Source organism: Branchiostoma lanceolatum, chromosome 2, assembly GCF_035083965.1.
Source record: "Branchiostoma lanceolatum isolate klBraLanc5 chromosome 2, klBraLanc5.hap2, whole genome shotgun sequence".
NCBI lineage: Eukaryota > Metazoa > Chordata > Leptocardii > Amphioxiformes > Branchiostomatidae > Branchiostoma > Branchiostoma lanceolatum.
In genome coordinates this window covers 24,797,909-24,811,428 of record NC_089723.1, presented here as the reverse complement: position 1 = coordinate 24,811,428, position 13,520 = coordinate 24,797,909, and the positions used below count along the sequence as shown (strand labels likewise).

General features: G+C 39.3%; 1 protein-coding gene across 1 annotated transcript in view; it reads left to right on the top strand.

Moving 5' to 3' along the window:
- Window positions 1-12,875, top strand: part of LOC136426950 (uncharacterized) — a 32,545-nt gene extending 19,670 nt beyond the window's left edge. Inside the window, exons 28-51 of the mRNA XM_066415668.1 lie at window positions 425-576; window positions 727-906; window positions 2,224-2,335; window positions 2,729-2,833; window positions 2,996-3,175; window positions 3,524-3,691; window positions 4,184-4,312; window positions 4,615-4,757; window positions 4,976-5,153; window positions 5,619-5,776; window positions 6,038-6,155; window positions 6,600-6,770; window positions 7,115-7,469; window positions 7,670-7,770; window positions 7,988-8,190; window positions 9,050-9,239; window positions 9,463-9,534; window positions 9,840-9,971; window positions 10,309-10,505; window positions 10,664-10,793; window positions 11,151-11,372; window positions 11,706-11,870; window positions 12,330-12,490; window positions 12,771-12,875. Coding sequence (XP_066271765.1) covers window positions 425-576; window positions 727-906; window positions 2,224-2,335; window positions 2,729-2,833; window positions 2,996-3,175; window positions 3,524-3,691; window positions 4,184-4,312; window positions 4,615-4,757; window positions 4,976-5,153; window positions 5,619-5,776; window positions 6,038-6,155; window positions 6,600-6,770; window positions 7,115-7,469; window positions 7,670-7,770; window positions 7,988-8,190; window positions 9,050-9,239; window positions 9,463-9,534; window positions 9,840-9,971; window positions 10,309-10,505; window positions 10,664-10,793; window positions 11,151-11,372; window positions 11,706-11,870; window positions 12,330-12,490; window positions 12,771-12,875 — 3,827 coding nt within the window. The remainder of the gene's footprint in view (window positions 1-424; window positions 577-726; window positions 907-2,223; window positions 2,336-2,728; window positions 2,834-2,995; window positions 3,176-3,523; window positions 3,692-4,183; window positions 4,313-4,614; window positions 4,758-4,975; window positions 5,154-5,618; window positions 5,777-6,037; window positions 6,156-6,599; window positions 6,771-7,114; window positions 7,470-7,669; window positions 7,771-7,987; window positions 8,191-9,049; window positions 9,240-9,462; window positions 9,535-9,839; window positions 9,972-10,308; window positions 10,506-10,663; window positions 10,794-11,150; window positions 11,373-11,705; window positions 11,871-12,329; window positions 12,491-12,770) is intronic.
- The last annotated feature ends 645 nt before the right edge of the window (window positions 12,876-13,520 follow it).

The following is a 13,520-nucleotide window of genomic DNA, read 5'->3' as shown; positions in this document are numbered from 1 at the left end:
GTACTTGCATGTGTGTATGCTGTTTAACACCAGGATATAATTGTTTGTCTGTGCGTCGATTGTGTCCAACACCAAGGAGAGATGTGTTTACTTGTGCGTAGAAGGTTTTAAGCACCTCGGACGTGTGTCTTTACTTGTGTGTGGACGGTGTTCAGCACCAAGGACAGGTGTAGTTGCCTCTGTGTGGATATTGTTCATTACCAGGGACAAGCATAATGAGTGGATGACCTGCAAAAGAGAGGAGTCTTTTCCTGTGTGTGGATGGTGTTCAGCACCAAGGCCACATCTGTTTGCCTGTGAGAGATATCAGTGCTGTTAACGATAAGCAGGTCTTTTTTGGGTTGAAAATTCATACAAGAAACAAAGAAAAGTTAACCTTCCTAACCTTCCTGATGTCTTGTGTCCTCCATTTTCTTTGATACAGATTTGTTCAAGGTGACATCATCATCTTTTGCCACCAATAAGAAGTACCATGTCGGTATCCCATCACCTGTCACTTTTGACCTCGCTATGGAATATCTGCACACATCTCCTCTTAGTGCAGGGACTGCAGATAACTTAAATTTTGACTTTAAGGTATGTCACCTTTGTTCTCTATTTCTCAAATACAGTGTTTTGGGATCTTTTGTTGCCATTGTCACCTTCAAGCCAAAATAAACGCTGACTTAAGGAGACTTTTCAATGATTCAAGCTAAATTAAATTTTGTTCTTGCAATTCTCTAACAGCTCTACGTACAAAGGGGGTCAAAATTCAACCGCCACATGGCCATCCCAGTTGTCACTACCTTTGAGTTCACCGGTAGTGAAGGAGATGCAAGATTCGGACCACTTAGCCAGGGCGATGAGGAGATATTCACTAAGGTCTTGGGCATGGTGGAGATTCCCAATTTTGCCTGTGAAGCCAATGTAAGTTGTATTTTGTTCAGCTGTACAATTTGGTCATGATTTCCTAAGATTTGTGTTTCTATGTAATATTCCTTTTCGTCTTACAAGCATACTATCAAGTATATTTTTCTGCACACTTCATTGCCAAAAAAATAATGATAGCATACCCAATCTTCAGTTGTTTCTACATTTAACGGGGGGTGCCCAACCTTCGGACGTTTTTTTACGCGCTGGAACTCACGGCGCTCCATTGCTGGTTGCCAGAGAATGGTCATGTTTTAATGAATGAATTTTGAACACATTCATCTGAAGACCATACTTGGACAAAAAATGTATTTATGCTGTTCATGGGCCCTTTATGCTCCGCGTTACATGCGGAAGACGCTGTGAGACGTTTTCACGAATGTACCTTCTGATTTAGTGCTACGCCAGATAGTGTGCCTAACTTATTACGCTTTGGTAATTTTGCTCTCTTCGGAAGTTGGTGATGACGTTTGGGAAATGTAAATAAGGCTTGCAGTCTGCTATATTCTAGCTTTCTTTTGACCGGAAAATTTTGACTGTGTGCACTTCTCACGTCATGTGAGAAGGGCTATATCTAGCGCATCCAAGCTCATGTTTCCACGGGAAATAGGCTACTACGCGGCCCGACGTACATATTGAATGCGGCCCGACTTACGAAATCATTACGCAAAAACGACACCGCTTACATCAACAATACTCCGTCTACTTATTGGGAAATATATTCGCCATCTCTGTATTCAGTTTCCTTTTCATAGACGGTACCAATCACATGTTAGAGCGTAACAAAACTGTGCGTTGAATCGTCCCGCCACCATCGCGGTCCAAAAAAATGGCGGGAAAACAACGTCGTCAGACGACAGCAATGTTTACGTTGTTTTTCTTTGGTCGGTTTTCTTCTCAACAAACACTTAAAGACCCAAATTTTTAGTGTTTTATGAAGTTATTTTTCTTATGTATATGATAGCTGTGTGACTTATGTATCTGCTTGGCACAGGTCGTATATTTAGGTGCCGGGCCGTCTAGCTACGCAGTGACCCTCTACATAGCGCTACCATCATTATTGTCAAAATACTACTTTTCGACAAAACAAGAAATGAATATGTACACATATGTTTTGAATGTAAATGACAATTATGTGCATGAACTTGGGTTATTTACCTTCCTTATCAGCATAGTCATTGGACACAAACACGGCGTACTTATGCAAAATAAGATCAGTAAAAAATCCGTGCGATGTTAGGGCGCGTGCGATGTACGGGCGCCCCCCGTTAGAATATCTGAATCTGAGTCTGCCTTGTTCTTCTGTGTTAATAGGTTGACCACTTGTTTGTGTCTGTGGATGGCGATGGAGATGCAGAAGACCATGTGGAGGAGAACAATGTAGCAGGGACCATGATCTCTATTGACACTGACTGCTCAGACCCTGGTACTATTGTGTAGACTTAGACTTGGACTGTTTGTTAGAGGATGAAAATGCCAATAAATTGCAAGAGCCTCTAAAACCATTTGCTCAATAATGTTCAAAGACAAAAAAAGAATGAAAAAAGGAGAAAATTTGCGTTAGCTAAAAACTTTATATCTACAAAATTATCACTGCCCACCACAAGACCCTTCTAAGTGCATCTTTTGAATCTACTAGTAGGAGAACAATGCACTGTGGAAATTGGTTGCTTTGAATCCTTAAGACACATATTCTCTAAAACTTTGTATCTCATTTCCGTAAATTCTGTACAAATGGAAGACTGTCTTAAACTGTCAAATTGACCTTGTGAAAGAAGCAAATTAAAGGCCTTGTCGCTAATTGCTCATGTTGTTCCAGACGCTGTGGACCTTGCGACAACCAACTTCACTCTGGACCGTGGCAGTACAATCCAGTTAGGGCATGCAAAGGGCTTTGTCATGAGCTTGGACATTATGGTCACAGGTTGGTTTGATGATGTAATCTTTATCTTTGTTATATCTTGTATGATCAATACCTCTTCCCTCATGACCTAAGTGAAAAGCAGCTTGCAGATCGATTTCAGCTTCTTGTAAATGAACAAAGGCTCAAACAAACAAAGAAAAAAACTGTTTTGTTAAATTTCAGGTTCAGCAGGATGGCTGCAGGGGCAAATGCCAGAAGGGCTTTCCTATCAGCTCTACATCAGGAAGACAACTGCTGACCCTGTTGAGGCACTATCACAATGGAAAAGGATTGCCTACAACAGACAGAAGTTTCCTCTTCTTCAGGAAGACACCACAGAAACAAGGAATGACCTGGACTTTGGTGAGCACTTTGATTTCAACATGTACATCTTTGCACTGTAGCACATCTGAATAATGCTGGACAGGCTGTGACTGTCATTACTTCTAAAAGATGTGCATTGCTTTCTGACTGCTGAATATTCCAACAAGTGATTTCCCATGGATAATATGCAATTGCTGTGTATGGTTTAATGAAAGTAGATCAGGAAACATTTGATCTAGAAAAAATTACTAATTTTTAGCTATTGATTAATATGTTTCAATGGAAGCAAATATTCACAAATGAGGGATAAATCATATAGATTTTCGGTGCAATACGAGTAGGGCATGCGGAACCAATGTCCATTATATTCCCACTATTGTTTACTAGGTGATACGGACGGATTTGTACTTCCTATCTACGACTACCTGCCGTACTGTGGGTCTGACAGCGTCATCAAAGTGGTGATGGATGACTCCAGGGTTCTGGATGAGACAGACGAGGGAAATAATGAGAGACAAGTTGACATCACTGTCCAATCGGATATGTGTGCTTCTGGTATAGTGTTGCTTCTTGTTATTGAATGTAGCTGCAGATTGAGCATCGACTTTACCATTGCACATGTTTATGTAGCCTACCTTACTGTATTTTAGAACCAATCAAAAGATTTTACATATCAACGCAATGTCTTTACATACAGGGAGTACTGAAATGTGTTGGATTAAGGTTGCGTCGGATTAAGGTTCTGTGCCGTTATAGAAAAAAGATTCTCATTGCTTAAAGGGGAATGAGACAAATTTAGTGCTTCATGCTTAATATTTGCAATTTAGTATTCCTTAATGCTTTACCTTATGACAGCATTGGAGAAGGGGTCAGAAAATCTAAAACGGAGAGGCAGGAAGTGTAAAATGAAGGAGGGGATGGAGGAGGGGATGAAGAAATCTAAACTACTTAAAATTTTCCTTCACTTTACAATAAAGGATCTCAAGTAATCCATCGTTATCTCAGTTAAGTAGGTGTTATTGAAAAGTTGTCAACTGTCTGTTGCAGATAATAAAGAGTTCAGCATTGTCACCTTTGAGCTTGCTGGTAATGCAGACACCATCGACATAGGAGATACCGTACAGTACAACCTGAGGGTGGCAATCATGCTGGGAGATACAGCCTCTCTGTCCGCTGGTAATAGCTGTATTGGTTACTCTCACATGCATGCACCTTAAGTTTGACCTTGCAGTGGGATTCTTGGTTAAATCTGCTTTTTTGCATTGCTAGAAACCTGTCTCATGTCTATGTGTGATATCATATCACATCATATGACTTTTTGCAAAGTTATTACAAACAAAAGTGAAAATCCAAATTACAAGGAAAAGTGCAAATCCAATGATGGCCATAGTTTCAGCATTGTGCCTTCTGAAAGGAAGTTAGGGAAAGAAGAATATAGTTTGTATACAATGATTGATAATGATTTCTTTCACATTCAGGCACTCCACATTTTGGGTTCAAGTTGATCATGTCTCCTGAAATGAGCACCAGCCACAGTGACGCTGAGGAGCTTGACCCTATCAGTTACACAACTGGACAAGACAGTGCTCGTGAAGATGGATACAGCGCAGGGTACCATGAGGTAAATATCACAGGATTGTTCTCTTTCCATCTTCATTGCCACTACATTTACAGGGAATTATCTTTCTGTTTTTCTTTTTTTTCTGTTTTGTTACAGTTACCAGTTTTACCACTGTGACCGTAATGACACTGTCAAACGTACACTGCAGACTTAAACAATGCCAGCTAAAAAATCCCTCCAAGTACATGTACAATGCAGTTTGACTCCTCTGTTCACAGGTTGACCTTAATGGAGACTACACTTTCCTAGATGAGCGGTTAGCCACACTGAAGAAGTTCTGTGACCAGTCCGTATATCTTGGTGCAGAGCTGACAGACATGGGCCAAGAAACCGAGTCTGGATCCAATCAGAATAACGTTGGATGGTGGAAGGTGGTCTTCACCTGCAATGGAGCTGGTAAGTACTCAAAACCACTAAATATTTACCTGACATGCAGACCAACGTGAATCATAAAGGTCATGTTGTGCTTACTCTAAATGCATACTTTACACTGTTTCAAGAGTTTTTACTGAAAGATATGATGGATCAGGAATGATGTTGGAATGAAAGAAATTGAACATTTTCATGTAAAAAAAAACAATTACCAGTCTAAGAGGAGATGTTTGGTATTTTCACACAATCACTTCCTTAGAGACCTTTGTTCATGGTTTATCCACATTATTAACTTTCAAAGTTGATGAAATATGTGCAGTGAAATTATTCTTTTTTTCTGAATCATCAAAACTCTCAAAAACTATTTCTCCCAATCATTCAGTTTAATGACACATTCCTGAAGCCGATAAAAACAAAACCTTGTTTCCTATTGATCCATATTTACCCCTCTTTTAAGTCACAAGAGTGTTCTATAATTTCCTTTTCCAGGCTATGAATTTACGGACGTCACCCAATTTGCTGTGCCTCAGACCAATGATGTCATCTATGAGGAGGTTGCCACTGACATGACCTTTGATTTCAAGATCACCAACTTGGGCTCCATGGTACCTGACTCAGCTGACACACAGACCAACATTCCCCTGCAGGTGCACTTTTACAATCTGTTCACAGTTACCTGTGCTTTGATCAATTTCAAATGTAACTGCTGCCCAAGTGTGTCTTCTAAAACCCACTAAAGTCAGCACAGTCATGACAAAGTGCTTGTAGATATAGAATGTGACAATTGTAATGAGTTGATTTAGAGTGTACAACTTACATGTACATAAGGTGAGTTGTTGCCTGCCTGTGATTACACTGATTTTAGTCATCAGACTGTTTCCCAATCAAGAATACTTCTCTAATAACAGGTGCTGCTTGGGCAGTCCGGAGGTTCTGTGGAAGTAGTGGAAACTGAGGTCTTCTTTAGTCAGGAGCAGGGCCATGGAAGAAAGGCCTTAGCTCACAACACCCTCACAGCATTTATAGGTATTTAGCTTAATGGTTTAAGAGCTGTTACAATAATGTATTAGCATGTACAGGAATTGACTCAACTTGTGCACTGGATAAAATTGGTCATGCCACCATCTAGTGAGCTCTTCTAGTGTCATTACCCTGACGCTGAGAGGGATTGATTTGATAAGAACAGACTTATTTGGTCAATTATAGAACTTTTATTGTTGTTAAGCTGATGTCAATTGTAGCAGCAAGTTCTGTAATGGGTCTTTGAGGCACTGACAGCCCTGTCTGAGCATTATCAATTATGTTACATTTAAACATGGAGCAACAAATCAAACAAAAATATTGTACATATAATAAGCACAGTAACTAACAGAACACACTACATCATCCTTCCTCTTTACAGCTGCGTTGGTTAGCTTGTTTGAATGTAGAATGTAAAAAACATAATTTCTTTGACATTCTTTTCTTCAGGAGTGCATGTAGTGTTTGAGATCCCAGAAGGCCTGTGTGCTGTCACTGAGGAAATCTGCATCAGCTACAACACCTCAGCCCTGCCGGACTTTGATGACCTGAACCCTGATGACCACACTGGGTGTGTTGAGCTGAACACAGGTCCAAACCCTACAACCAACTGTGCCAGAGGTAAGGTTTTTGTACCTTCATGCAAATCAGAAGAAAACTATTAGTTGGAATCACAAGGATTAAAAATGTTTTACAATTTGATTCTGTAGGATTAAACATGATGTCTTGGAATAGCCTGATTGTTTTGTCAGCATCATACATGTACCATGATGTGATTCAAACAAAGAAAATCATCCTGGCTTCTAATTCACCTTAAATTTGCATTCCGCTATGGCTTGACTTGACAACAGTAATATTGTCTTGGAATTGTGAAACTTCATATTCAATCCTTTAAGGACTGTATTGTCTAGTTGTGTTTTTTTAGTATTCTTCTATCTTAACCATGCCCTGTTTTCTCCCACCAGATATAGGTATTGTTCAAGACACCTTCTCTCTCCAACCTTACAACACAAGAGCGATATGGAGAGATACTGACACAGTTGTGACCTTTGATCTGTCCATCATTAACAATGGCCGGCCATTACTGGCTCAAGATGGTGGTGGACTTAACCTAGCGCTAGAATTATGGGTCTCTGAAAATGACATTTTTGACACTAGTAATGACACAAATTTGAATGCTGAAATGACATATGGTGTAGAAAATGAAAGAATGCTGGCAGGCAACATTGTGGAAGGGCAGACTGTCACCATTGTATCAGCCATGGCAACTGTCAACATTCCAAGAGCAATCTGTGAGCAGTCCCAGTACATCTGTGTCAGGTGCGTATATCAGTACCCTGTAGCTGGGGTACTGCAAGTTCACATCTTGGTTGTACAGACAATCCGACAGAGAACTTTCTTTTAGTCTGCTAAGTTATATCTTTTGTTGGTTAGAAATCATTGACAAAAAGATAACAATAATACAGGACAACAATGATAACTTAAGAAGAAATAATGAGACCACACCTTTCTTATTGCAGGTATTCTGAAGGAGAGAACTTGCCCATACCAATCCGTGATCAGGACAGTAGCAATGATGGTGACTGTATGCCGTGGTCAGATATACTGGACTGCAATGGAGGTAAGTCACCAACTTGTCCAGTTAGATGATACACTATGAACTTAGATCTGTGACAGGATGTATGTCCGCAATTAGGGAGGAAGGTGTTGATATGAGTTAAAACAAGTTATAAATTCTTAGAAAGTCTAATATGCCATATATAAGCAAGAATTGATTTGAATAATTAGGAACATGATGTGTAAAATGTTGAGCTTTGCTATGTTTCTATGACCTTCAGACACCATTGACCTTGCTCCAAGGCTGCTGCACCTCAGTAACATCTATGGGGAAAGCATCCTGTATGAGGGCATCCCACGTGACTTTGTGTTTCTCCTTGATGTGGGGATCACAGGAACCACTGTGTACAACTACACTGCCCATCCCTTCTCCATCAAGTTCTCCCTGTCTGAGGATGACACTGTTGATCCTACAGATTTTGAAGTAGGTGCTGTCAGTAATTCAGACTTTCTAAGTCTGTTTTCATTATTTAAGGAATTGCAGATAAGTTTCTTTTAGCAGACAAGTGAATCTTACTTTTAGTTGAAAATGTAGATTGATGTCTCTGTCCATAGTGCTGAAATAATTCTGCTTTCACAGTGATGTGGTATAGTGCTAGTTCATACTTAGTAACTAAATTCTGTTATCATGATTTAAAGGATTCTAGATAGGCAAATATCTTATAGCACAGGAGTGAATATTACTTTAAGTTGAAAATATAGATTGATATCTCTGTCAATATTGCTGAAATGGTGTTCTGCTTTCACTGTGATGTGGTATGGTGCTAGTTCATACTTAGTAACTGAGACCTGTCTTTCTCCTTGAACTTTCTCTGTTAATGAAGACTATGTGAATCTTACTTTAAGTTGGAAACATAGATTGACATCTCTGTCCATAGTGCTGAAATGGTGTTCTGCTTTCACTGTGATGTGGTATGGTGCTAGTTTATACTTAGTAACTGAGACCTGTCTTTCTCCTGGAACTTTCTCTGTTAAGACTATGTGAATCTTACTTTAAGTTGGAAACATAGATTGACATCCCTGTCCATAGTGCTGAAATGGTGTTCTGCTTTCACTGTGATGTGGTATGGTGCTAGTTTATACTTAGTAACTGAGACCTGTCTTTCTCCTGGAACTTTCTCTGTTCATGGAACATATTTCATGTACATGTACTGTGTGAATGAAAAGTAATACTTAAAGTTGAAAAAATATATTGGCATTCCTGTCCAGGGTGCTGAAATGGTCTTCTGCTTTCACTGTGATGTGGAATGGTGCTATTTCATGTACTCCTTATTTTTCTGTAGTTTGCCTACATGTTTGAAGATGCTGCGATGTCTCAGCTGGATCAGGTATTGGGTCCAGCCACTGACCCAGCCGATGACCCTGTCCAGTCCTTCATCCTGGATCTAAGTGGACATCAGCTGACCATCCCTGCACTGGGCACTGAGACAAAGTACTGTGGGAACACCTACCTGAGTGTAATTGTTGATGCAGGTGATTAATTATTTCTTGTCTTATTTTTGTTTTCAGCATTGTCAGAATCAAATTTTAATTTATGTATATTAGTACTACATATTTTATACAAGTAGCACATCTGGCAGCTTAAGACAAAAAGTAGAAAGCATTAAAAGTCCTTAAATGGACTAGATTAGAAATATTTAACACATGCATGTATTTTCCTGTTTGTTGATGTTGTCCTTCCTGTTGTGTTTCACAGATGGCATACTGAGTGAGAAGTATGAGAACAACAACCAACTGATGGTTCCTATCCTGTTTTTCTGTCAGAAAGGTATTCTTGATTATTATACCACAACGCAAACAATTGTTATTGGCAATGAAATTTTATATTGTCAAGTAAGGGTCATGAAAAAATAGTCTTCATCACAGATGGGCAAAATTACCAAGTGTACTTGTTTAAGATCACATGAAGTAAGAGTGACAATACTGTTGCATAGAGAGAGAGAGAGAAAGAAAGAGAAAGAAAGAAAGAAAGAGGGAGAGAGATTAACAAACAAAATAGACAAACAAGAAGTGCACAAAGGTTTGAAGGAAGTTGATTTTAAATGATAACTTGGGCCTGTATTTCTTTTTCAGACTTGTACCAGGTGTTGGGTGCAACACTTCACCTGAACCCACCTGTCCAGAGGTACGTCTGGGCTGACTCCAGCCTGGAGGTGACCCTGGATGTACAGCTGCAGTACCGTGGTGCCAGAGACTTGGGAGTAGGTGAGACACATGTCTTTGTCATTCCCTGTTTTTAGTGTCTTGTTGTCTGTAAAAACCCACAAAGAAGGTTTAACTTATTTAATTTTTCAAGAATGTCAGCATAAGAAGTAGCCATCTTCTAGATAGGAACAGCACTTCCGTGCCTGTAGGTCACCAACAGAAAGGAACTATATTGTATGTGGTCACTATGGTCACTTAAAAACGATAATTTGTCACCTATGGGTGGACATATGCCTCCAGAGACTATTTCGTTGTGAATAGCATGCAAGCATACATGAGAAGTGTGGAGACGGGATTTTGGTTTCCAGACATCAAAAAGATTTTGAACTTTTTTCAGCCTCACCAAACTCGGAGAATTTCTTCATCAAGCTCTATGCAAGCAATGACAGAATGTACAAGGATGGCGAGGACACCAACCTCACTCCACTCGATGGTTGGACTCTACCAATGGAATATTACAAACCCATCAAAGCAGGACAAACCATCCATTTGAAGGGTGTGAAAGGCTCTCTCAGAGGAGACATGTTTGATAAGGTAAATGAAAAGATAACAGTCTTCTTTTCACATCAATCTAATTGGATTAAAGCTGTCGGAAGGTTTTACAGCAAAGTTTGCACTTATTTTCAAGACTGTAAATGATATAGAATGATGAAGGGAATGTTGGATTCTTACAATTCTTAATTTTCCATCAGGTGGTCTGCTCGATCACCAGGCATTTTTTGCTGCGAGTACAGAAAGGGCCGATGGTGTCAGAAGAGGAAACTGTTGTATACAACAATGTTGTTCCCGTGGTGTTTCCACCAGCCTTATGTGTGGAGGAAGGTAATGGTAGATTTGCTTCAGATACCAAATGTGTATTTGTATTCAAATTTGCTAGTCAGGACTGTGCTGCAACTACATTGTATATTTTGTATTGTAACACTTCTGTGGTGACAACTTCAACAAAAGTGCTCTTTTTATTGCATTACGTAAGAGGTAGACTATATAACCAGAACAAGTTAAGAATAAAGAAAATTTCAAAAAGATTGTGATGACTCAATACAAGATGTTTGGTTTTCAGAATCACGTACCACTAGGATTACACTTAATATTTAACAACATCAATTTTCGGCTGGAATGGCACCAACGTTTCTCTTTTGTACTGAAGACGAACATAACATTCCACCTCTTTCAATCCAGATTATCGTGATCTGGCAGTGAAATGGCTTCATGTCCCAGAAGTAATCGGGCCAAATGACCAAATCCTGGTAAGGATCACTGCTTCTGTCAGCAAGGACCAATCTGCTCTTACCATTGAACCGAATGGGTTTGTCTACACCTTGTACCTGTCCATGGATCGCTTCTGGGATGAAGAGGATCTGGCCATCGGCACCTTCAACAACACAATGGCTATCACACATGGTGTGTAGATATAAATTTACAATTCACATTCTACAGATTAGAAAGGTACCATGTGCATACCCTTTACTATGTTTCTTATGGCAGCTTCATGTGTTGGAAGGCTGTATTATTCCTTTCAAAGTCACATGGGTCTCTATATTAAGGCTTAGTACTTATTTGTGGTTAAGTATGTTGATTTTACTTTTTGTTAGAAATAGTGGATTTTATCATCAACATCCTCGCCGCATGTCAATGCTTATAGTACTGAAGTGGGCTGTCATAACAGTCTGTTCTTCCACAGTTTAGAGTAGATTTCTTGTATCAGTTATGTTTTTGTTTTGTTTTGTTTTACAGGCATGGACATCGACCTGACTAAGAGGATGACCCTCAATGTGCAAGACCAGAGTTACTGTCGCCCTGTCTGGGCCATACTTTGGCTTGACTCTGAAGATGTCATTGAGGAGCCTTTGGAGCTGAACAACTTTGCAGAACAACAAGTTACTGTTGTGTGCTCTGCAGGTGAGGTTACCTTGGAAAGTGCATGTTTTTGTGGAAGACAATATCAACATATCAATGCACTTACAGGTTTTCTAGTAATGGCAAATAGCAGAAGCAGTGTTTTCACAATGTGTGCTATAGCCAGCTGCTAATATCAAAATCTTCTAGGGAAAAGCAACTAGACATGAACATTTAATCACAAGTATAGAATGTGATATTATATCCATTTCTGTGGTAAGTTGGGTGGATAAGATGCTTTTACAGTAGGTCAAAATCATATGTCTCACTTAAGGCCATGTCATGTTCTTTTGTACAGTATAAGTTGGTCAGAGATACCAATAATCACCATTGATGATGTATCTAGTATGAAGACTTTGCAATACATAGTGTTGCAGAATCTTGATTTCTTTGCAGCTGTTGGTCCTAACTTCATATTGTGTTGTCTCTCACAAGTTTTAATCAAATTTATTTTCCCTCCAGATGTGCTCAGTCTTGTCTCCCTGAACCCCCTGCCCGATAATGGACCAGTCCTGCTGCTGGAGGGTGTGGAGTCCCCAGTGCAGGTAGCTGTGCAGGTGTCCTGTACCATGGAGGACTGCAGCATCCCACCTGTGGCTTCAGGGGAAAACTTTCTTTTACAGGTCAGATTAAGTCACCAAAAGCACAAAAGATGTACTGAATTGTTAAGAATTATCTTTGACAAAAGTCAAGTAATAACATTGTGCATTGCCTGTATGAGTTTTCAAACTTTACTTTCAGATTTGCATTATTTCATTTTCCAGAAATTCTTAAAATATCTAGTTACTACAGATTCTATGTAGTCTTACACATACAAAATGTACAACTGAATACCGTAATAATTAAATTAAAAGAGGAAAAGGATTTTGTACAATCCTGATTATATTACTGTGATACTTGCAGGTTGACCTTGTAGATGAGACTTTATCCACTGTTTCCAACCTGGCCACAATAGATGGGAGTTGGACAGATGGTCTGGTCCATCCTGATAATGCTCTAGGTGAGTAATGTTTTAAGTCTTATTTGCAAGAAAGAGGCAGGAACGAGATTGATATGTAATTGATAACATTACAAGAATCAATTTGTGTCTATTTCACATGTTTTTGTTCTCCATCTAATTCTACCAAATTAATTTGTAGAGGAATTGTTACAGTGGTAAAGAGTAAATGGTCAAAGTTGATGACAATCATTGTATATCATTTCATAGTAATTGTAAACACCAATGCATGCCACTACTTTATGATGGTAACATTGAAATAAAGCAGGACAGCATAAATTACGTTAATTATAGTCATAGCACACTTAAAACAGTTCAAGCTAAAACTGCCAAGATCCTTCAAGTTGTTTGTGTTCACAAATCCAGAAAAGCAACACTATAATCGTTAAATGATTCTAAAATTTAACTTCGAAAAATAGTTTAATCAGCATTCCAGCATTTTGTTATTTGTTGTCGAAATGTGTATCTTGAAAATCATATTTTTTCCTTTCCCTCTCTCTTTGCAGGAGCAGGTTTCCATGGACTTGGCTCAACTATAGACATGATCATCTCAACAGAGTTGACTGTGGGAGACTGCTCCAGTATTGACCAGCTCCGCATTACAGTCCAGCCTCATGCCTCTCTGGGCCTGGATAGCTTGTCTAGCAATGACTGGT